The 26,129-nt window shown below is 40.5% G+C and overlaps 1 protein-coding gene across 17 annotated transcripts in view; it reads right to left on the bottom strand.

The window, feature by feature from the left end:
- GULP1 (GULP PTB domain containing engulfment adaptor 1) overlaps positions 1–26,129 on the bottom strand; it is a 657,395-nt gene that overhangs the window by 24,695 nt on the left and 606,571 nt on the right. For 15 of the 17 annotated variants that reach the window (XM_072120982.1, XM_072120978.1, XM_072120976.1 and 12 more), the window contains one exon: positions 20,420–22,467. The exons of the other annotated variants lie outside the window; for them this stretch is intronic. In XM_072120982.1, coding sequence (XP_071977083.1) covers positions 22,396–22,467 — 72 coding nt within the window. In that variant the 3' untranslated portion in view covers positions 20,420–22,395. Of the gene's footprint in view, positions 1–20,419; positions 22,468–26,129 lie in introns of those variants that run through there. 17 annotated transcript variants of the gene reach the window in all.

The following is a 26,129-nucleotide window of genomic DNA, read 5'->3' on the forward strand; positions in this document are numbered from 1 at the left end:
AATCACTATTCCTTCTCCCTGCAATAGATTTGGCCTGGAAAAAAGAACAGAGAGATATTTCTGAAAAACTCAGCGGAAAAAACCTGTGCATTTCAGGAGATGGGCAGTGTGATAGTCCTGGTCACAGTGCCAAGTACTGTGTATATAACTAATAACTACAACAAATAATGGGACCAACTGAATTTAAATAATTTAAGGAGAAGTCATCAAAGTCAAAAGCAGAAACTATACAGGCGCAGATAGTATATGGATTATCGATTAAGCATATTACAGCACGAAAAGTGGAGGAAGGCATCCACATTCACAAAGGTTGTGCTCAAACTTCGTAGCATAACAGAATAAGTCCACTAAGAAGAGAAAACAAAGTGGCACTAACCAATCCAAGTGAAACAAACTTCTTTATTCATATAATCTGTACACAGGGAGGCACACAGAGCCCCATAGCCGACGGGCTGCTTCTCGACGAGCGTCTATGCGGCTCTGTGTGCCTCCCTGTGTACAGATTATATGAATAAAGAAGTTTGTTTCACTTAGATTGGTGAATGCCATTTAAGGAGAAGTCAGTGAAGATTTTTGCAAAATTTAAACAAGAACAAGAAGGAATGAAACGTCACAAGTGGCATTGTGATTTCAAGGATTATAAATTGGGGAAAATCTACAATTGGCAACTAGAGGACAAAAAAGAGATTAGACCTCAAAGACAGAGAACTTAGAGGAAAGGATCCAGACAACAACCACAGCAACAGAAGTCCAAGTCTAGCACCACTCAGAATTCTTTTTTAGAGGTTGGCGTGCTCACCCAATCAATCAAAGAAGCGTGCAAAAAGGTTCCTAGAAACAGACCCTCATGTATAGAGAAGGTCCAAACACTATGCACAGTCAATAGAAAATGGAACCTTGCACAGCAGAATACTGCACCAAGTAGAGGTAATAGTCGACACACTCAAAACGAGCAAATCAAGAATCAGAGAAAAAAGTAGTGTGTCACTGACATGGTTTGATTCAAAAAACATAACAAATTTTATTAATATTCAACACTGAACACAAACATGCATATAAAATCAATTAAAACTGTACCAAAGTACATTGTCTACCATGTTATGCACTATGGTCGGTGCAAAAACAAGACACCTCCTGAATGGGTGGTATCCACCCAAAACCACCCCTAAACAATGAAAAGACACATATAAAGTGCAAGTGCATCTGTCAAGCTGCCATGGAAGTAAGGGTTAAGTCAATTAATGCCTACAATGTAAACATGGTAAAAAGTCGATAAAGGTAATGGAGGCAAACCCTAGTACATATAACAAGTGACCTGGCAAACAAACCAGAGAAATAGCAGCATGCAGGCGGGGTGGTGGAATGATCAGGAGGTGGAGGGCTCCCCACACGTTACGTCTCCAACTGGAGACTTCCTCAGGGGTAAAGATGCCCCCTGTGTTGCTAGGCTCCCCTTATATACCCCCCATATTGCACTCACCCTCAGCTGTAGGAACCAGATGTTTGAATCAGGCGCCATGTCCATCAGAGACCGGAAGTCTCCGGGTTAGTCACATGGCTCGCGTCACTGAAAACCGGAAGTGACGGGTGTCACATGATCACAAGTGAGTATGAAAACCGGAAGTGACGGGTGTCACATGATCACAAGTGAGTATGAAAACCGGAAGTGACGGGTGTCACATGATCGCAAGTGAGTATGAAAACCGGAAGTGACAGGTGTCACATGATCACAAGTGAGTATGGTTGCTAGGTAACCAAGAGCTACTATGCAGCGCTTGGTTAGTCACATAGAAAAATTCGAACTAACCAAAGATGTCTTTCTGTTCTGTCGTCAGTTAGCATTTAAAACATTGTACCACCAACCATCGCTCCTGGACGAGGTCCCAGAATCTGACCGACAGGCCTTCCGTGATCTTCTGGACTTACTGCGTGAAAATGAAATATCTGAAAATTCAGGTAGGAAACCCTGTCCATTACGTAACCCCTCCCAAATGACACCTAATCTCTCACTTATACCAGCTTTACAATTATTTTATAACAGTGTGGCTCAGGACATTCGGACATTACCAGACAATCGCCACAGTGGGGAAAACTTAACGAGGGAAGAACGGCTTGCTATAAAAACACTTAAAACCAACCCAAACTTCCTTATCAAGGAAGCGGATAAGGGGGGGAATATTGTTTTATGGCCCGTGGATCTCTATTTGACGGAAGCCAAACGCCAACTGTGCAATAGATCATATTACACACCATTACCCTCTGATCCTACCTCCATTTTCCAAGATAAGTTGAAGCGCCTATTAGACTCTGCGCTAAAATTTGGGATTATCTCAAAAAAAGAACATGATTTCATCACAGTCAGTCACCCCAAAGTCCCCACATTCTATATGCTCCCGAAGGTCCACAAGTCCCTGACATGCCCACCTGGACGACCCATTGTATCAGGGATTGGGGGCCTTTGTGAGAAGGCCTGCAGTTATGTGGATTATTTCTTACAAACTATGGTGTTGTCTTTGCCATCCTATATTAGGGATTCAACGGATCTCATACAGAAGATCCAACCAATCCGCCCTACAGAGAATACATGGCTAGTGACTCTAGACGTAGAGTCACTTTATACCAATATCGCACATGATGATGGAATCGCCGCTGTGTCCTACTTCTTGGATAAAAGCTCGACAGGAGACAGGAGACATGACTCCTTCCTTTTGGACCTACTTGGGTATGTGCTGAAGCATAATTACTTCATTTTTGACCATTGTTTTTATAAACAAATTTCTGGGACGGCGATGGGTGCACGTTGTGCGCCCTCCTACGCCAACCTCTTTTTGGGGTGGTGGGAGGGCGAACACGTGTACCCAACGCCTTGCTTTAAACAGCATGTAAGAAGTTGGCACCGATTCATAGACGACATTCTTCTGCTGTGGGATGGACCTCTGGAATTGTGCAAAGAATTTATAACTGAGCTAAACAACAAGCCCTGGAATATTGTCCTAACTTCCACCTTTTCACAGGTTGCCGTTGAATTCTTGGATCTCAAACTAATGAAAAAGAATGGTCATTTGGCCACTGATCTCTTTCGCAAAAGCACCGCGACCAATAGTTTACTTCATTTTAACAGCTTCCACCCAGAACATTTGAGAACTGGCATTCCGGTGGGCCAATTTATCCGGTTAAAACGAAATTGCACACAAGAGGAAGATTTTCGCAGGAATGCATTGGAATTGACGGACAGATTCCTCAACAGAGGTTACCCTAAAAGAGTGATCTCTAAAGCCTATCGCAGAGCCCGGGATTCTCGTAGACAGGATCTACTAACACCAAAAGGTAACACAAAGGAATTCAAATTGGGCATTGTAACTACTTTTAACAACCAGTGGTCTGACATCCGGGAAATCCTGTCAAGGAATTGGAACATCCTAAGGGGTGAACCACGATTGAAGAGTTTTATTTCGGACAAACCCACCTTAATAGCAAAACGTGCCAGGAACCTTAAGGACAATCTATCTAATAGCCACTTCCAGCGTCCAACTCAGACCACCGGTAGAGGCAGAAAACTGAGGGGCTCATACGCCTGTGGAAACTGTTCGATTTGTTCCCTGATGCCCGCTACTCTGTACAACCGATCTCTCTCCAGAGCTTCACTCTACGCAATTACGTGAACTGTCGCACCAGGAATGTAATATATGCCCTGATTTGCCCCTGCCAGAAAACCTATGTGGGTCCGACCACACAGGAGCTTCGAAAGCGAATTCAGCAACATCTGTCGACTATTACGAAAGCTGGTTCACATTTTATGTCAGGTAAGACTCTCTCGACTGTCGCAGCCCATTTTCGTAATTTTCACGCTAGTAAGACCAGGGGGATTAAGGTAGTTGGTTTGGACACGGTACACACCAACGTGAGAGGGGGAGATGTAACTTCTGAACTTCTGAGGCGGGAGGCCCGTTGGATATACCAATTGGGCACTCGAGCACCTGAGGGTATCAATGAGGATCTGTTGTTTACAGGCTACTACAAACGTTGATTAGGATATCTGTGATACTTTCTCTTGATGAAGGACATCTAGAAGTATATATGATCGACATGGCATCGTATGGTAAGTTCAAACATTTATTTTATTCACAACTTGTTTCCTTTTTCCTCCCCTTTTCCCCCTCCCCCCTTCTTTTCTTCTCTTTCCCTTTCCTTTCCCCTTTTTTCCCCCCTTTCCTTTTCTTCTCTCACTTTTTGCACACATGGTACCCTTAATATTAATTTTTTATTATTCTCACAGACATTTCCTTTGGGTTATTCACCCCCTGTAGTATGGGACTCTTATAGCCCCCTTATAACTCACACAGTCACTTCCCCTTCTTTCACATCCACCCCATTTATTCGTTGTACACTTAACCAATCATTGTCCACGTTTTTTTGAACTCAGTAATAATCATCATCATGCGACTAACCTTCTCGATGTACCTGGTAGTTAAAGACAAAGCCTCTCTCCCTTTCTAATAATAAAAAGAAGGATCCACCATTTGGAAGCTGTCACCTCAGAATCACCTGGCCCCTCATCCTCCATATGAAGAGAATGAGCTATTAGGATTCGATGTTCCACTCCAAGTTTATTCCAAGGAGGACGATAAAGAGGTCCCTGAACCATATGGACTCCTGTTATCTTTACACACCCCTTCTTGAATATGGACTTATGACTCGTATACCCCAGGACTTTTTACTTTACTCTTTCTCAATCTATTAAAATTGTTTTACAAACTTGATGTTCACACCCACTGGACACAGGAATGTTCATTTGTGTGACAACTATACTGTAACTTGCTGTGGCTCCCCTGTATGCCCCTCTCAGCATCTCGCCGGCATTTTCATTCCTTAGTGGATTATTCTCTTAAAAACTACTCGCGGTTGGCATTATATTTTGACAGGCGCTACATAATATTAATAATATACTGTACTTATTAAGTAGTTTATGAATATGTGACTACTACCTAATTCCTATGTTCGGAAGGTTCGGATTACACAGGATGATAATACTTACCTATATGTGACTACTTACCTTTATACTTCTCTTAATATATTGTCACTTCTGTGACTTCGCCGTCTTGAACTTCCTTATATGTATTTCCTAGGAACTTATTACTTTTCAAAGGCAGTCTTTAATTACCGTCCTTTTGATAAATAACATTGCTTAGTGAGTAAATAATCTCTTTCATGACCACTTGATTTTATTTGAGCACTTGAAATCACTCATTTATGTGTTGCACGTATTACCTCTTGCTCGTAATAAATGGATAATATATATTATTCATTTTATTATCTTATTGCCTTTGGATGGATTTATTTGTATCCATACCATTGGATCTTATATAACCTTGTTCTATCTTCTTTTATATATATTCCTATTCCCAGTGTGGATGTTATCGATCGACTACACATCCTGTTTTGTTTTGATGTTTCACCATTCGTCTTATGTGAATAACCTGGCGCCACATAGTAGCGTCTGGTTATTTCCCTTAACTGCTTTCTATATGTCAATATTTACATTATCACGCTGTTGTTTCATTTTTGGGGTGTTTTACCCCCCTTTTTATGTATGTCCCTAGAACATAACTATATCTTTAAGGCAATTGTTGTCCATTTATATAAACATACTTTTGGAGTATAAATCCTTCTTATTACTATACCTTACTTCAACACTTCATAATCACCTATTTATTTGCTGTATAAAAAAAAAAAAAAAATTCACCTTTTGTTCACAACAAATTAATTATATATATTATCTCATTCTTATAAATAGTACTATACTTAGATGAGTTTTATTTACAATATTGAATTTCATGTAATAAGCGTCTTCTTCTATGTTGCGCCACTTCTTTTCTATGTGACTAACCAAGCTCTGCATAGTAGCTCTTGGTTACCTAGCAACCATACTCACTTGTGATCATGTGACACCTGTCACTTCCGGTTTTCATACTCACTTGCGATCATGTGACACCCGTCACTTCCGGTTTTCATACTCACTTGTGATCATGTGACACCCGTCACTTCCGGTTTTCAGTGACGCGAGCCATGTGACTAACCCGGAGACTTCCGGTCTCTGATGGACATGGCGCCTGATTCAAACATCTGGTTCCTACAGCTGAGGGTGAGTGCAATATGGGGGGTATATAAGGGGAGCCTAGTAACACAGGGGGCATCTTTACCCCTGAGGAAGTCTCCAGTTGGAGACGTAACGCGTGGGGAGCCCTCCACCTCCTGATCATTCCACCACCCCGCCTGCATGCTGCTATTTCTCTGGTTTGTTTGCCAGGTCACTTGTTATATGTACTAGGGTTTGCCTCCATTACCTTTATCGACTTTTTTACCATGTTTACATTGTAGGCATTCATTGACTTAACCCTTACTTCCATGGCAGCTTGACAGATGCACTTGCACTTTATATGTGTCTTTTCATTGTTTAAGGGTGGTTTTGGGTGGATACCACCCATTCAGGAGGTGTCTTGTTTTTGCACCGACCATAGTGCATAACATGGTAGACAATTGTATGTACTTTGGTACAGTTTTAATTGATTTTATATGCATGTTTGTGTTCAGTGTTGAATATTAATAAAATTTGTTATGTTTTTTGAATCAAACCATGTCAGTGACACACTACTTTTTTCTCTGATTCTTGATTCACTTGTAATTACAGCTCACGAGACCCCCACAGCAGGACCACACACATACACCCAGAAACACACTTTTCTAGGTGCCGTACAGATCACCTGGACCCATGCCATCTATTGCTACGGCTAGGATAGAGACGATCATTGCCTATAGCTACAGTTAGCATACAAACACACACAAGCTAAGAAGTGGTAATTCACCTCTTCCGAGTATTATGGGAACGTATAGAGAACAAGAAAAACGTATGAAATGACTATTTAATATGCAAAATAGGCACAATGCTTAATAGTTACAAAAAGGGTGAAATAACAGACATACATTCAATGATGGCATGTTACATTTAACTACCCACCTCATCCTCCCCCTTGGTCATGTGAGAGGGGCGTGGCTACACCTGAATCAAGGTGGAAAGTTAGGGACATATTCCAAAACATGTAATATCTTCTCACACGGGTCTCCTGAGAAGAAGATATACCCACCACACTTCCCACCATGAATTAACAAATATAACAATATCAAACACCATTATGAAATGTTGGCCCAATCGTCTAAAATCATTGGTGCTCGACACCCCAGGATTATTAGAGGATGCTGATGGCCAGAAATTGAAATATTTGCTTTATGACCATGTTTGTTTTGAAGTATAATTTTGTCGTGTTCTTAAGTAGCCATTTTAAGGTACATAGAGCAAACTCGTGGACACTGGATTCATGATGTCTGGGTCAATTAATAATCTATTGAAGGGATGGAGGATACCAATTACCTATTCTATTGATTAGGGCACAAAACTCACAAAGGGGGGTGGGGGTAGGTAGTCTACAGACAGGGTGCTAATTACGTTATCTTATAGGGTAAAGGTAACTTCCACTTAGCATTGAACATAAGAAGCAGCTTCATAACCCATGATTTATGTACCATATAGACAAAAGTCAGGAGAGACCTCTTAATCGTTGAATTTAGGTTTTCAGTTCAGTCTGATTGCCAAAGTTGTTAACACTTGTCATGTTGTCTACCTTTACAAACATTAATAAAAGAATGAGTTGTATCAAAATCAAGTATGATAAACCATAAACAATTATTCATAGATCCAGGCACCATGTGTTACATCTGTGTCAAGGTCTTCTGCAGTTTGTACTATCAGACTGAGAAGACAATTGTCAGGATCAGGGGTAGTGGACCCACTTAACCACCGCGAGCAATGACATAAGCCTACATCTGGGAGCAGAGTCCAAGTGGCACTCTGTTATGATCAGAGCCCACCACAAAGTGGGTTGGACTTGCTGCGACGGGATACCACCAGATCGCTCCACAGGCGCCGTCTTTGCTTGTGGCAGTGGCCAAGGCGAGATACAGAATCATAAGGCAAAGATGGAGTCGTGACAGAAGGTCAGGACAGGTGGCACAGGATCGGAGTCAGGAAACCCTTCCAGTCCATAAGGAAGAACCACCTCCCTCTAACTGACTTCATGTCCAGGATCTCTTTTACCTCAAAGACATTGGTGGAATTATCATCAGAAGCAGGAAGCCCAATTGCCGGAAGAAGCGGTTCAGGATGACAGACTTTGCAATAGAGACGTGGAAGGAGTTTGGGATGCACATGGTGGGAGGAAGACAAAGCTTATAAGCCACAGAGTTTATGCGCTTCAGCACCTCAAATGGACCCTAGAAACGAGGACCAAGATTGTAGCTGGGAATCTTCAGCCAGACATATCTTGCAGAAAGCCACACTTTTTCACCCGGAAAGAAGACTGGAGGAGACCTGCGTCTCTTGTCGGCCTGGGTTTTGGTGCAGATGGATCCACAAGGTAGAAAGTAACACATTTGTTCCCAGATAGACTTAAGATGTTGGATCAATTCAAAGAAGACTTATTGTGCAAAAAATGGTCCAAAAAATTGTATGACAATTCCGCCCAAGGTAAGAGGTTAGACCAATTATCCTGACGAGCGGAGACAAGGTGCCATAGATAGCAACCCAGAGTCTGGTTGACCCTCTTTACTTGCCCGTCTGCAGATGATAAGCAGAGGAGAAGGACAACTTAACTTGTAGCTGGTTGCACAAGGAACGCCAGAACCTGGAAACAAACTGGACCCCTCGTTTCAAGACGATGTGTTGAGGAAGTCCATGAAGTCGGAAGATGTGGAAGAAGAACTGGCTGGCAAGAAGAGGAGCTGACAATTGACCCCGCAAAGGAACGAAGTGGGACATCTTAGAGAACCAGTCTGTGAGCAACCAGATGACGGTATTACTGGAAGATAGAGGAAGCTGGGTAGGAGTGGCAGGAGCAGACCTGCTGGCTGGAGATGTGACAACTTTTTTCTGGCACAGGAAGTGCAGGAACTCACAAAGACTTGTACATCCTTGGCCAGCAGTAGAAACAATAGAGGGGAGATTTTTGTGGTCCGTGTAGATACAGACCAGATAACAAGCTCCTTCCAGATAACGCAACTCTTCCAAAGCAAGCTTTATGGCAATCACCTATGGAGTAATTCCTCTCTGGGGCTGAGAAGGTTTTAGAGAAGAAGCGGCACATGAGAGTTCGAACTTTAGGCCCTTTCTGTGCGAGAACGGCTCAGCACCAACCAAGGAGGCATCAACCTAGGATCAGCACTTTTCTTGGTCAACGCCACAATGGGAGACATGATGGAGGTAAAATGCGGTATGAACTGCTGGTATTAATGAGCAAAGCCCAAGAATATCTGGATAGCATGAAGTCCTACTGGGCAAGGCCACTGAAGTACTGCAGACAACTTTGTGGGATCCATCTGTGTTCCCTTATCAGAGATGATATACTTGACAACAGGACACTTTTTATGGAACTGGCACTTGAGTTTGGCATGTAGGCGATTGGCCCTTAAGCACCGGAGAACTTGTCATACATGGGTCTGATGGGACTCAAGATCCATAGAGAACATCAGGATATAGTCCAGGTAGACCACGACACAGGTTTATGGCAAATCTATGAAATTGTCATTGACAAACTCTTGAAATATGGCTGGTGAATTACAGAGTCCAAACATTATGACCAGGTACTCGAAGTACCCATCATAAGTATTACAGGTGGCCTTCCATTTTTCTCCTTTGTGGATGCGGATGAGGTTATACGCCCCACATAGGTCTAGTTTGGTAAAGACCTTGGCTCCATGTAGGCGGTTGAAAAGTTCAGTGTTCAGAGGCAATGGGTAGCGGTTCTTCATGGTAATATTGTTAAGACTGCAATAGTCTATGCATGGATGGAGTGAAGTATCCTTTTTGGTTACAAAGAAGAACCCTTCACGGAGACTGACTTAGCCGCAGTTTCGGATACTAAAAGTTGATACACCAGACCCCATAGAGGAGACCTGCCCTGCAACAGGTCTATAGGGCAGTCATAGGGACAGTGTGGTGGCAGAGTCTCCACTTGCTTCTCCGAGAAGACATCCACAAAGTCCATATATGGAGCGGGGAGACACACCAGAGGCTTGGAGGGCACCGGAGAAGCCATGGTGGACACGAGATCAGGTGCCATCAAACAGCGAGACTGTCTTTCTGTTCCCCAGTGAAGAACCTCAGCGGTCTGTCAGTTGAGCACAGGAGCGTGACGTTGTAACTACGGAAGACCCAGCAGAAAGGAAAATGTAGACTGAGTTAGCACATAGAACGACAATCTCTCCTTGTGCAATCCCCCAATTTGCAGGCACTGGGACTCGGTGCGGTATTAAACGTGGTTGCAGAAGATCTGCCCACTAACAGATGAGATGACCAGTGGATTTTCAATTTGGACCACAACAAGATGATACCAGGAGACCAGGACAGCATCCATGAAATTTCCTGCTGTGCTGGAATCCAGGAAGGCAGAAACTTGAAACTGGCTACCAGTCCAAGAGCGGAGTAGCACAAGTATGTTCAGGCATGGAGAAGCTTTGCTCTCATCTAGGGATGCTTCCACCAAGAACTTTAGGTGTGTGCGTTTCCCGGATGCTGTGGACCTGAGGAAGTGCTTTGAGCTGGCACAATAGAGGCAAAGAATCCATTGTCTTAATCTGGAGCACTCTTGAGGTTACAGACAAGCCTTATCCATCTGCATATGCTCCTCTGTAGCAGACAAGGAGAGCGGTAGAGGTGGTCTTTGGAAGACTGGAGCCAAGCGGGGTGCTGATTTGCCCTTGTTCAAGACGCTGCTCCTCCAAATGTTCAGAGAAACGGCCAATCTAAGTGACCAGGGATATGACGTCATTCAGGGAAGATGGCAGGCACCATTCAGACAGAGCGTCTTTGATACAACAGGCCAAACCTTTCTTAAAGGTGGCTACCAAGGTTGCTTCATTCCATGAGAGCTCAGAGGCAAGGATTCGGAATTGAACCTCATAGTCACCAACAGAAGAGTCCTCTTGACATAAATTCAGCAGGACGGATTCAGCAGAAGATGCCCAGGCTGGTTACTTGAAGATGGACTGGAATTCAGCAAGGAATACATTGTGACCAGGTGCCCATGCCGTGACCAGGTTGTTCATGTCCCAGAGAGGGGTATCCCATGCTAGGGCTTTCTCAGAGAGGCATGAGTCGCAGGGGCACCTGTGACAATGCTAAATTCCATTTGGTTCATTTCAGTCAGCAATCTTAACAGTGCTCTAGTGGCTGGACAGCTGACTGAAACTACTTCACCTGCTTCTCTGCAAACTTTGCTCTAAACCAGCAAGGGTTAACATGTTCATATTCTCAGAACTTTGCTAGCCTTACCTGTGTGCACTATCCTATTTGCTAGTTAATGGTTCTCTGCTAGCTCTAATCAATGCTGCTGTTATACTACTTCTGTGTACCTTTTTTTTTTAATTTGGCTCTCGTAACTGAATATTTTTTGTATCTGTGATTTTGTACCTGATTAGCTATCCAGATTTTCATCCTCATCTCTATGTTGTTTGCTTGTTGACACAAGGAGGGACCATCTTCATGGTTGTCCACTGTTAACTAGGATACACTGAGGCAAAAGGGGGGCTAGAGTTTTAGGGTTCACTTTCCTGTCTATTTTCCCTGAGTCCATTGGCCACATAACACTGTGACTGTGGTAATCTTCTTATATTTGTTATCCATAACCTCCTTTATTCTAAAAATCAAGTTTTAAAATTATGCTAGTGAGCCTGAGAACCTTCTGTAGCAACACTGGGATCTGGCTTTACAGAATGTTACACTGCCTCCCCCTCCCCCTACTTCCTCAGCAGTTGTGCAGGAAGTGAAGGTTGAAGTGCAAAGCAGCCTTGTTTTTCTTTTGTACTAAGATTGGTTCTGATGCTGTATTCCTGTAATAAATATAGGGTTGTGGCACAAAATGATAAATATTGTACATATTTCATTTAAATAATTTAAGCTCAAGTTTACTAAAATACACTTTATATAATTAATCAGAGTGACTGCTCTGCGTGTACAATAATTCATCCAGAAGCACATGATTTATAGTATTTTTTTGGAGAATGAAGGGGGGCACGCTATGTTATACGCTATACATTTTAGCATCTATGTTATACGCTATAACTGAGATGTTTTGCCCTATTCCAGTAAATTTTATAGGAACAGCCCTGTTTAAGAGTTGACTTTTTCTTTGGCTGGAAGAGGTCATTGAGACAGTTACGGGAGAAGATTATGTCAACATAAAACTGACATTGTAATTTTTAGTTATTATGTAATTTGGATTTTTCTAAAAGGTATACAAATTAGATTTTTAAAAATAGTGAATTTTTCCAAATTTAATGTTTTTCATGAAATAACGCAAAGCAAATTAGCCAATTTTTTTTCACTAACATGAAGTACAATGAGTACCCAATCACCTGTCTAAGTGTTCCAAAGTTATTAGAACATCAAATAACATGTTAGAGTTGAAAAAAGGGCCATGTCAAGAAGGTACAAAATGGCCAAGTAACTAAGGAATTAAAAATACCATAAAGATATAACAAGGTTTTTCAGTGGTGCCAACCTTTTCAGTGGTGCACTTTTGCAACTTTTTTCAACTCGTTCCTGACCCCTCAATATCTATTGATGGCGGGCATGCAGGATGCAAGTCTACAGTGACGTTTATCCACATTGCTGTAGTTTTCCCTGCTCCCACGCTCTTACAGATGCTCCAATTACAATGGTAAAAAAGCAACGTATCGCCCTATCTACGAATGCATTATCAAGCAAGCAGGGCAAATTTACGCTTTTTATTACAGTGGAATGAAGAGATACTTTTTTTAAGGAGTGGTGCTTCACTACTTTATTTTTGTGACATTCTGTGAAGCAGTGCATAATTAGGGTAAGAGGAAAAGCGCTGGAGCTGCCACAGAGCTTCATTATCATAATTTTTTTCCAGCAAAAGCACTCAGTTCAGACATTAAACAAGATATGTTTCTGCAATGTAGCTACAGCATTCTTAAGGTATGGTTGGTTGATAATGCACAAAAGCAAATGGTAGATTTCCTTGAACTACAACTAAAACATAATGCACAAAACAAAAATAACAACATTACAAACAGGTAAATAGAATGAAGTAGAGAAAATGTTTTTTTTTTCCTGGCTTTTGCATTGCCCTTTATATGTTAGGTGTTTATATAAAAAACATAGCATATCCTAATTGTGGCAGTTTCTGAGATATTTTTTCCCAAAAGGCAGTTCTATATAGTTCCATATACAGTAGTTCTATATGTATTTTTTTTAACATTGAAGTACAAAACACAGCTACAGTTATAAATTGTATTGCAAATAGCGATTCCAAACAGAATTGATGCTAGAAGTACATTGGAAAGCCATAATCTTTAATTATATAATGAAAATTCTTGTTCACATGGCATATAACTTGCTATAATGAAAGAGCTGATGAACAGTACAAAAATATCAGAACAGAGGCATGTGTATATATTTATGACATCAATCTTAAAATAAATTACATTGGACTATAAGATCCGCTTAATAAAAAAAAAACACAATGAAAAGACACAGTTTAAAGTGAAAAATATAAAATGTCTGGGTATTTAGCATCATGCTTTTATCTCTTCCAAGTGTACAGATGTTGGGTTTGGGTGATAGGGAGATGCTTTAAAATGGCCTCTTCACCATTTTTATTAAATAAAAAGTGTAAAATGATGTTTTACTGTTCATTGCACCAACTGCACTTTATCCAAAAGTACTTGTGATCCATGCATTTTATAGAGGAGACATGACATCCCGCATATTGACTCTATACAATAGATTATGCTGGAAACCAGTGTACATTAGAGCAGAAATCTTCATCACAGATGCATAGGACAAAAGTTGTCCATAATTTATTAAGAGGTATATAATTAATAACAAATTGGTCTCATTTCAATAAAGTAAAGACTAATACATGCTATTCAAGAGAAATCTCTTGCATCTATGTTAGCTTGAAATTTATTTTAAACAAATGGAATACAATAGCACAGCATTCTGGCAATCCCCCCAAACGCTGTAATTCACAAAATAAAAAATATATATCCAACACAAAGAGGAAGATAACTGACCAATATTAATCAGACGGCTTTATTCAGGCCAGCAAGATAGAGTGAAATGTCAGACACACTAGAGAATGATGGGGCGTTTCAGGCCTAGAGGTTTGTGACATCATCAAGGGACAGACGCTCTGTTGTTATGCTTGTTCTGGCTCAGTAACCATAACAAAACACAACAAGCCTACACTACGTGATGCTAAAACAATAAAATAATGTATAAGACAAAATAGCAGGTTATCATAAGAACTAGCGTATTATAAATACTGGTACAGCGTAACATAGTACAAAGAGAAGGACAAATTTTTACAAGAATCAGTCAATTGATTTCTGTCATGAAGACCAACTTTTCCCAATACATTAGTGCACATAATCCACTTTGCTTTACATGTAAGTAGCTCTTTATTCTCATCTCCACCTGTTCACAAAATGCAGGACATCTGTGTGGCCGCCATGAACTAACCTTACGTGTTCAATAAGACAAGGAGATCCATTGCCGGGCCTAATTGAAGTGTGATGTTCCCAATACCTGATGTGAAGGTGTCTAATGGTTTTGCCAATATAAAACCTATGACAAGGAGAATACGGGACCGGCCATGGATCTCCTCGCCTTATTGAACATGTTAGATTACTTCATGAATGCCATTTAGATGTTCTGTGTATTGGGGACATTGAGACAGTCTATGAGAACACAACAGACTGTGATAGTAATAATGACCTACCATATATACTCAAGTATAAGCAGAGTTTTTCAACACAGAAAATGTACTGCAAACCCCAAAAGGCTTATACTCGAGTCAAAGAAAAAAGAAAGTCAAAGCTCACCTTTGCGGTGCCCCCGGCAGGTCTGCTCTGCGATCCGTCCATAATATTGTGTATGCCAGCTGCCAGCACACACTTAGATGTCAGCGATGACTGATCTGCCGCTGCCGGACACATGGCAGAGAATACCTGCAGGGGGTGGTGGAAAGATTTTGACTTTTTTTTATAAACTGGGGAAACTGGCACTGCTAGAAGGCTGGTTGTCTATAATGAAACAGGGGGCTGGCTATATAATGGAGGAATGCTGGATGGATATATACCGGGACAGAGGGCCTGCTATACGATGGATGAAAGTTGGCTGTGATAATATTACTACTCCACAGTTTTGTTTTCATTTTCTTTCTTTTCTTTCTTTTGTGTTGTTTCAATCATGTCCTGTCCTGAGGCTTCATTTGGCCATAGCAAATGGCTGAAGGGGCACATTGCTTTACATCCAGCCAGAGAGAGGGGCTGGGCTGTGTGTCTACCAAACCCAAGGGAGTCTCTGTTTGATCAGAGAAACATGCTCTTCACTAAGTGGGGAAATTGACACCTTTGGTCAGAGTGTGGTTTAGGAAGGTGGATGAAAGAAACAGCAGACTATGTGATTTTTTTTCCCTCCAAAACTCAATGGGAAATATCATAGCTGTCCATAACTTGGGCATAATTCATAATTATGGGTCCCCAGTTACTAGGGACAGTTATGGGGTCTAGATATGCCCCTGGAGTGAGACTCAGAAGACACCCCGAGTTTGGTATGGGGTCTATGGGAATAATTGTACCCGGTTGATTGGAAGCAATGGCACAATTGTGCCATTCTCCAATCAAAAGTTCTGGGGTTTTAATAAAACCCCAGACCCAGCAAGTAGCTCACTGATGGGAGGGGGATAGAAAAAATCCCCCTCACGGTGACATCACAGCCAGGGGTGGGGGTTTAAATTTGTGAAGCAGCCACATGGCTTTGGGTTCAGTTTAAGGATTCTATTACACTAGAAGACTGGATCGCTGTCTATGCCCTGTCCTCGGGCCAAAGAACTTCTACCTATTTCAATAGCAAGAGTTTTTTGTTTCCAGTTTACCGAACTGTTTGCAAGCATTGTATGTGTATTGTTTTTAACTTTTTCATTTTATCTGACAATTTTATTCTTTGAGTGTACTGTATTTTTCATGTATATTAAAGTGTTAGTTTAGTAAGTCTCTGCTTGTAGCCTTAAAGAATCTGAGTCTCCGAAGGGAACTACGTTACCAGAGGTAATATTTAGCATAGTCTATGTAGTAAGTGATTGCATGTTCTGTGTGAAATCATCATTTTTATATAGTATAAGTAGTGAGTGTATGTGCTGTGTAAATCATCAACGTGCATTGTCTGTGTGGTTGAGGTGCCTACGGCCTAATTTGCTTAAGTAATTCTTGGGTGGTGGCAGTGAATTGACTGGGTGTCAAGATTGCATGGAGTAAATTTAGCATTAGGATGCAATTTTGTGGAAGTGGGTGGAGCTAAAGGGCTAGATTCTGGGACTCCATAGAGTAGCACCCCGTGTGTGAACTCTGGTTTGGTAAGTGGGGTTTGTGACACTGGCTATATACAGGGGCAGAGGGCTGGCTGTATAATGGAGGCAAGGGGCTGAATAGCTATATACTGGGGGAGGCTGGGAATGCAACCTAGGCTTATACTCGAGTGAATAGGTCTTCCCATTTTTTTATGCTAAAAGTAAAAGGCTCGGCTTACATTCAGGTCAGCTTATCCTCAAGTATATACAATACTTAGATGTGAAGCAAGTGGATTATGTGTACTTAAGCTTAAGAATCATTCAGTCTTCATGACTAAAACAAATTGAATGTGTTCTTGTAAAAATGTGTCCCTGCTAATTAGCTGTACCTGCTAATTTTTCTCAAAAGTCTTGTTACATTGTTTTAATGTGGTGATTTGTAATGTGATGTGCTGTCTATTGTTGTTATGGTTAATGAGCCCGAACATACGCAAAAACAGAGCTTCCCCCTTTGATGATGTCAGAGCTTTGAAAAAACACTCAAGACACAAAATGGATTGTCAGTCTGTAACGTGTCCAGCATCTGTCTGTATTTCACCGGCCTGAATAAAGTTGTTGATTTACATTGGGGAGTGCCCCTGTCTTCTTCCTCATTGTTTTGGATAATTTGTTTTATCGTTTGCCTTTTGCTGATCTTATGTGCACACCAACATGCTGACACATAATGCTGCCTTCTATGTCCCTGGTGTTCCCACCTGGTGGTGTAAGCCCTAGGCTGGATTAAGGTAGGTGGGTGCACCTGAGTGCAAAATCTGGTGATGGTCCAAACTGAACATAGTCCAGAAAGTGGTACACATTACTTTCCCTAAATTTTCATTAATATTTGACATTTTTTCCCACTTACATGTTAGCCTAGCTTCACACTGGCATTGTTGATAGTCTAGCTGCAGGCCTTGCTGTCACAGTGACAGTGGCAGGAGTACTGCCTACTATCTCTCCTGAAAGTTGTCTCTTCTCCTCTGAAAGAGAGGACAGAGTGATCTGTGAGGAAGTAAACCTAACACTGATTGGCTAGTACTTGGCTTGCAACTAGTTAAGCTAACCAGTGTCAGGTAGTATAGAGGGTAATCAGGTGTCACTCTGAATGCAGCACAACTCCTGAAAAGCACACTGCATGCTGAATGCAATTGAGTATGTCTGGGGTCACTGAGTCACTGTCACCACTTAGAGGCAGATGCATCACTGTGAAGCCAAAAAAGAGAAATGGGAAGTCTCTACTTGGTAGGCTATTTATCAAACTTTACAAGAGGGGGTGATTTGCCCTAATGCACCATAACCTAGGAGTAAATATTAACTTTTATTAGAATCATCTTAATAAGTGATGAACAAAGTTTGTGGTTTAAAAACACAGGGTTGCATCCATACCACGTGTATAAATATCCCAGTACTGGTTTACTGGATTTACCAGACTAGGTATTATGGATATCACATATATATTATTGGGCAGACTGTAGTTGTGGGTGATATAATTAGTATATCAGGTGAGACTCTAATGTGGGATATATATATATATATTTTTGGTTAGGCAGGTAGATCCAGAAAGGCGCATTTCGCACCCTCTGGTCAACTCAAACAGGATTTTTCCACATATTGCCCAAATGGGTTGTTAAAGAGATATTCTTATTACACTTTATCCCTGTGAGGGTCCAAATGGTATGACCCACTGTGAATATTTCAACTGTGGAATACTAGGAATAGTGGGAAATTAATCCACGGTTACCCTATCAATAAGAAGGGCTACTCAAAAGGCTCCTATGAGGTGGAGCATTCACACCACACACTACTAACGCTAGTTCCTCACTGTCTCCTATATAAATTCTGTGTTCAGATTCACTGGTATGGTGCACCCTGCTAGATTAAAAATTGCTACTAAATCCCCCCAACATGTTTCGCCGAGTACACGGCTTCATCAGGGGTAACGGGTATCGGGCTTCATCAGGGGTAGAGCTAAGCCCGTTACCCCTGATGAAGCCGTGTACTCGGCGAAACATGTTGGGGGGCTTTAGTAGCAAGTTTTAATTTAGCAGTGTGCACCATACCAGTGTGAATCTGAACACAGAATTTATATAGGAGGCAGTTAGGAACTAGCATTAGTAGTGTGTGGTGTGAATTCTCCTCTCAGGTGTATGAGATGACTGGGACAGCTGACAATCAGTATGCAGGATGGTGAAAATTATATGGGACCACCTCATAGGCGCCGTTTGAGTAGCCCTTCTTATTGATAGGGTAACCGTGGATTAATTTCCCACTATTCCTAGTATTCCACTGTTGAAATATTCACAGTGGGTCATACCATTTGGACCCTCACAGGGATACAGTGTAATAAAAATATCTCTTTAACAACCCATTTGGGCAATATGGGGAAAAATCCTGTTTGAGTTGACCAGGAGGAGCAAACTGCGCCTTTCTGGAGCTACCTGCCTAACCAAAAATATATATATCCCACATTGGAGTCTCACCTGATATACTAATTATATCACCCACAACTACAGTCTGCCCCAATAATATATATATGTGATATCCAAAATACCTAGTCTGGTAAATCTGGTAAACCAGTACTGGGATATTTATACATGTGGTATGGATGCAACCCTGTGTTTTTAAACCACAAACGTTGTTCATCACTTATTAATTTTTACTCCTTGGTTATGGTGCCTTAGGGCAAATCAGCCCCCTGTTGTAAAGATGCATCACTGTGCATCACTCCCAGAGACAGTTGCTGGCGGACATTGCTGGAGGGAGCACCCTTACAAGTAAAATGGTGGGGGGCCCTGGCGTTTTTATCATAAAAAGAAACATAATATCAAAAACATGAGTTAAAATATAGAACACCAACATTTAGGTGCAAACGATACTATCAAGGAGGGACAGTGTTTATGGACTCAGAATTTGTAGCAACAAAGCGGTCCACATTTTTTAAAAACCGTGCAAACTGCGCTATGTGCAGTTTTCCTTTGGAGTGTGCAGGGTGAGCCAGATTCATGAGTTATGGTGCCCTTTCTACATGAATCTGGTGCTCCCTGAACTGCTCCATCAGTGTGCACTAACGGTTTTTGGGTGCACCTTTAACATGGGGCGTGGAACAAAGAAGATAAGGACGATGCAGTGAGAAGCCCAGAGAGAGTAGTGTGATATTACACAAGTTCTATGCTTATTTCCTGTTTTTAATTGATTGTGGTCCAAATACTTTCATATATTACTTCAACAAATTACATTTACAAGGTATAAGGCCCCTTCTCCACTGGCGTTTTTCACGCGCGAGTTCTGCGCGTGCATTTGACGCTCAGAACTCGCATTGCACTCTGTCCCATTGTATTCAATGGGTCTTTCTCCATTTGCGTGGTTTTCAACGCGCGTGCTTGCGTTCGTTTGCACGCGCGTCAAAATCGCAGCAAGCTCTATTTTTGCGATTCACGCGCATTTTTCACGCCCCATTCAAGTCTATGGGGACGTATCAAAAACGCATTGCACTCGCAAACATTGCAAGTGCAATGCGAGTGCAATGCGTTTTAAACGTAAGGGTTGCTAGGTGACCAGTATAACAGTATTTCCCCTGCTCGCGAACGATCATTTAATTAAAAAAACACAATGAAGAACAGTGAAGAATAGAATAAAAACAGTGAACACAGTGAACACAGTGAACACAGGATCATTTAAGATAAAAACACAGTGCAGAACACAGTGCAGAATAGATTACAGATGTTCGGCACATCTGCTTACTTATCGGGAGATACGCACGGAGCGGTGCGAACAAAATAGCATGTGAAGAACAATATATATGTGTGAAGAAGACATTGCAGATGTATGGAAACATCTGCAATGTCTTCTTCACACATATATATTGTTCTTCACATGCTATTTTGTTCGCACCGCTCCGCGCGAATCTCCCGACAAGTAAGCAGATGTGCCGAACATCTGTAATCTATTCTGCACTGTGTTCTGCACTGTGTTTTTATCTTAAATGATCCTGTGTTCACTGTGTTCACTGTTTTTATTCTATTCTTCACTGTTCTTCACATCTGCTAACTTGTCGGGAGATAATATACGCGCGCGGAACAGTGAAGAATAGATCGCAGATGTTTGCAACTTATCAGAAGACATTATTTTTCAATTAAATAAAACATTTTATTCCCGAACCTTGGTCCCTTTGAAAAAGTCCCATTGACTTAAAAAAACGCGCGTGAAAAACGCGCCGAAAACGCAAAAAAACGCGAACAAAAATGAAACAAAAACGCAGCAAAAACATCAGTTTTTCACGCATTGCACCCTGACGTGAAACGCAACGCTAGTGTGCAAGAGGCCTAAGGGTATAAAATGTCTGTGTCTGAGACGTGCCTGCTGGGAGTGGATCAAACAATAGAACTGTCTTGTAATCAGATAAATTAACACCTGCCCAAGTCAAATGCTTATCCTGCTCGCCCCTGTGCTTCCTCTGTCCCTGAATAGAAATGTGTAATTGATATAGACACAGCAAGTCCCATGTGTGTGTATTCCTTGTCTGTAAACTGCTGGCTTAGATTATAAAAAAACTATACTTTAAAGCCAGCCTGGTCATAACTCATACACTTTAATTACCTGTCAAGGAAACTATGATCAGATAGTTTCGGTGTTGGGAAGCCATAGATTTCAGGCTATTGGCTAAATACCTCCTAAAGGTGTTTAGTACTGATAGATTTGTAAATTCATCCTGGGGAATGTATACAGGTGTAGCCATGAACCTCTCACATCAGAAAGTTGGCAGGATTTCAAAAGAGCATGTCAACATCTACTTTTGGTCAGTCTTGGGAAACCCATCTTCACTGAAAGACTGCCTGAATCACTGGGATTCCCAGCCGAATCAGTCTAACTATTCCATAGTAAGGTTATTTCATTTTTTATCCCATTTTATTTGCACAACTGTTTGCATGTTACATATTTATATTGTTCTATAACCTTTTTTACCTGACAATTGTGTGCACTATACTTTTGTATATAAAATTTCTAAAACTTAATAAGTCTCTGCTTATAGCCTGAAGACATTATATGTTACCAAGTTCCATATAGAATAACATATTTAGTTATTGTATGTCCTGTGTGAATTACCAGCGTGAGTTGTATGTGTGAATGAGGTGCATCCAGCCTTCTCAGTATAAGTAAATTATTGGTGGTGGTAGCTTTTGTTTGGGTGCGGAGAGCACTAGGGAACAGATTGAGCATAAATACACCATTTGGGATAATTGGACAGAATTTATGTTGTAAATTTAGTGTAAGTGGACCCCACTTGAGAGTGAACTTGAGAGTGGGTGTTCATCACAAGTAGCTATAATCAATCCAGACAAAACAGAAACATTGTATGACAGTGGAAGACATAGGTAACACCCAAAACAAGGGCACCTGCAGAAACTGCTTAATAGCAGGAAATAGAAATGTGTGCTAAAACTACTCATTCAGATAACTAGAACACAGACTTTTCTTCCAGTTTGTCTCCAGATTATTTGCATTGCTGATCCTCTGTGCTGCAAGATTCCTTGTGCTACACTGCTCATCTGCAACAAGCCGATTCCTCAGCAGATTTGGATTATGAGATGCAAATATTTATCTCTTATGTTTCTAAATGTCTGTCTTAAAGTCCATAATAAATGTGTGTTTCTTAAGTCCAATTAAAAAAACACGGCTTAGCAGAGTTAAAAGCAAACAGAAATTTCAGTGTTATACTGAGAACCTGTGATCATTTGTAAAATGAGTACCGATAAACCATAAACTATCACCTAAATAAATTGAAACAAATTCATTAGTCTGCATAGGAAGCATTTAGTAGCTTTTCACTAATAAGTTTATGCTCATAGTAGTGTGACTGTCCTCCACTCCACTTTCTTCGGTATATCTTAAGTATCTGGCAGCCTTGAAATATAAAGAAAAAGGATCCACTGCCTCAGATTGTGTTTTCAATGGGATCAAGACTAAACACAGTTCCTTCCACAGTTAGTCCCATTTTGAACCCCTCCTGCAAAATAAAGATCACATTTAGTCTGATGTGGATGAAATATAAATAATGGAAATCATATAGCTTATGGATTGTTAATAAAAATATCACATCAATTTACTGTCATCCAAATACATCCAAAACTCAATTTTTCACTCAGAGACGATCAATTCTATTCTATTCTATTCAGATAACATATACTTAGAGGAATTTAAAATAAAAATTTACGTTACATCAGAGGTATGCAGTATGTAACTCGCAAGCTGATAAGAAACTAAAGGTTAAAAAAAAGTCAACTTGCCTTCCTGATTCAGAAAAAAACTTTCTCCCACTTAACACGGGTGAACAGCACTCCTTGGATCCAGTAAAAACTTAATTTTAACAGCTTTAATTTTTATACACAAAAACAAGAATTGCTCACAGAAGAACATTGTGATATTCACTGAAGGAATCTCCAAACCTAAACTGTTTAAAACCTCTAAGCACAGTAATGTGCTCAGCATATCAGTTCATCCCAGTGATCAGAGGTTCTGGTCGGGAGAACCCTTCAGCACATGGAGCATTTTTCAACGACTGCACTCGCACAAAGGCAATAGGAATATGGGTTGGCAAAAGTGCCCACACCTTTAATATTGCAGGAGAAGGAGAGAAGATGAAAATCTGGGCAGTGCTAAACACTGAGCAAGTAGTAGTTGTGCCAAAGACTAGCTTAAATAGCAAAGTTTAAGCCACAAATAAAAACCGCATAAGTACAGCTGTACTGGTGGTTCATAGGAGATTATAGTGGTTGACTCCCTTACATGTGTATATAAGAATGTAATATGTTTAACAGTTTTGTCAAGATTAAAATGTATCCTTCTAAATGTTTTTCTTATACTACATACTTTGCATTTATCTTTCCTTTCTTCCAAATATTAATGAGCATTTATTTGATGTACTGTATCTCAAATTCTGTATTTCTGTTCCATGACCTTTGTAGTTTATTTGTGTTACTTCAAAACTTGGGAGTAATGGCTATCACTTCCTACCACCAACAGGAGATTAATGTTTTCTTACTCCTTCACTGTAGCTATCTGTTTTTTCCCCCTTATTGTAGCCTTTGATCCACTGGACTTTTTGTGCTCATTTTATTCTCACTGTGCTTCTATTTGTCTGTTGTAACATACATGGCTGGTTTGAGACAAAGTATGGCCCTGGGAAAAACAAAGCGAGGCCACAAAATAACACTATTTTATGAAGAGTTAGTCAGTAAGAGGCTCCTTTAGCCCTGTACAATAATAACACTTTGTAGTTAAACGCAGTAGTATGGTAAGGCAATGTGTAATATTGGACTGTAGATAGATGATAGGTAGATTTTTGACAGAAGATAAAGATTGGAAGTTAGAGCATAAAGAATTATAGTAAACCACAACAATCCATACATTTTCTGAAAACAGACACTTGGCCCAATTTTGATTCAAATTGTAATATATTATTAAAAAACATATAAAATGTGACTTTGATGGCAAAAAATGTGCCCCAAACAGAAAATATTTACCTTCACATCTCCTAAATGTAATAGATGGTTATGTGTACAGTTCACATATACCTCATATGTTCACATGAATAAATCATAATATCACTACAACTGAAATAACTAAATACAGCTAGAATTTTTAAGACCTACAAAATATAGCAATAAAACAGATTAAAAAGTAAAGGCACCCTTAAACCCTATATATTTTTTAAAAGCAGACAACCAGGCGATTGCAATTAACCCCTTAATGACCGCCCTATCGGCTTTTTACGGCGGTCATTAAGGGTACTTCTTCTGACGCGTACGCCTTTCTATGGCGGCGCGTCAGAAGAAGTTTTCGGGACACCGGGTTATTATAGTGCCGGTGTCGGGCTGTGATATCACATCCCATACCCGGCACTAACACCCGGGATCGGAAAAACTCCGATCCCGGGTGTTTAACCCCTTACACGCCACGGTCAAGCATGACCGCGGCGTGCAAGTGTGTCCCCCGTGGATCGGACCCCCTTGGTGTGCTTACCGGGGGATCCGATCCCTCCTGCCTCAGCCCCGGGTTCCGACGAGTGATCCGGGGCTGTCGGCTCCTCTCTGTGCCGGGTTCCGCCTCCTAGCAGGACCCGGCTGTGTGTAACTGAGCATGCTCAGCATGCTCAGTTACTTACAGTATACACTGCAATACAAGTGTATTGCAGTGTAAAGGCTTGAATAAGCGATCGGATGATCGCTTATTCAAGCCAAGAAGTAGAAAGTGTAAAAAAAGTTAAAAAAAAAATTTATTTTTATAATATAATTAAATAAATAAATAAAATAGAAGTCCCATAATCTCCCCAGTATCACATAAAATGCAAATAAAGTAAATAAAACACAAAAACACGTACATATTTGGTATCACCGCGTCCGTATTAATCTGTACAATAAATCTAAATCAATATTAAACCCACTCGGTGAACTACGTAAAAACAAAACTCGAAAAACTTCCCATAATATACAATTTTCCATCAAACACCATCACAAAAAATGTTCTAAAAAGGGATCAAAAAAAGTTACGTTCCCTAATATGATACGACTGAAAAGAACAACTGTTTTCGCAAAACATAAGCCCTCAACCAGATCTGACAACAGAAAAATACAGAAGTTATGGCCCTGAATAGTTGTCAATAGTAAAAACAATGCGATTTTCTCCAATATTGGTTTTGCTCAGGAAAATTGAGCAAAAATAAGAAAAACTATATAAATGAGGTATCACCGCAATCGTAGTGAACCAGAGAATAAAGATAAAATATTATTTTTACGTTACAGTGAGCGGGGGAAAAAAATGCTAACAATCCAAAATAAAAATTGATGATTTTGTTTGTGTCCCCCTTGAAATAGTTAATAAAATCTCATGAATAAGCTTTAGACTCCCAAAATAAATTATCTATACATTGTATCTCATCCCGTACATAATGAGCCCTCATATGTTCGCATTACCAAAAAAAAAAAAATGTATAGGTCGTACAATGTGACAATACAAATCTGCTGTGAATGGCGCCTCCATTCATTCTATGCTCGGCCGTGCGTCCGTACAGCAGTCACCACCACATATGGGGTATCAGTAAACTCGGGAGGAATTGGGCATCAAGCGTTGCAGTGCTTCATCATTTAATTTATTCTGAAAATGTCAGTTTTGGCCTAAATGAATGTATTTTCCAAAAAAAATTCTATAGTTTCTAAAACGCAGGTCCATATTTTTTAACCCATGTGAAACAGTTAAAGGGTTAATGGACTTAATAGAAGTTGTTTTACATACGTTGAGGGGTGAAGTTTCTATAGTGGGGTAATTTATGGGGTTCTACTATGATTTAGGCCTTTCCAAGTCACCTGAAAACTGAGTTGTCCCTCAAAATGTGAGTTTTGGCAATTTTCATGAAAATAAGAAAAATCGCACCTAAAGTTCTGCGCCTCATAACATCTTAGAAAAATGACTGGAAGCATAAAATATCATCCCAACATAAAGCAGATATTCTGTAAATGTTAATTATCAAACTTTTTGGGTAGTTTTACATCTTGTCTGGAAACCAGAACATTTCAAACTTGGAAAATGAAGAATTTTTACAAACTTTTGCCAAATTTTCACTTTTTTCAGAACGAAACGCAAAACTTATCACTTAAATTTTATAACTAACAT

The sequence above is a fragment of the Engystomops pustulosus genome, chromosome 8 (assembly GCF_040894005.1).
Source record: "Engystomops pustulosus chromosome 8, aEngPut4.maternal, whole genome shotgun sequence".
NCBI classification, from domain to species: Eukaryota; Metazoa; Chordata; class Amphibia; order Anura; family Leptodactylidae; genus Engystomops; species Engystomops pustulosus.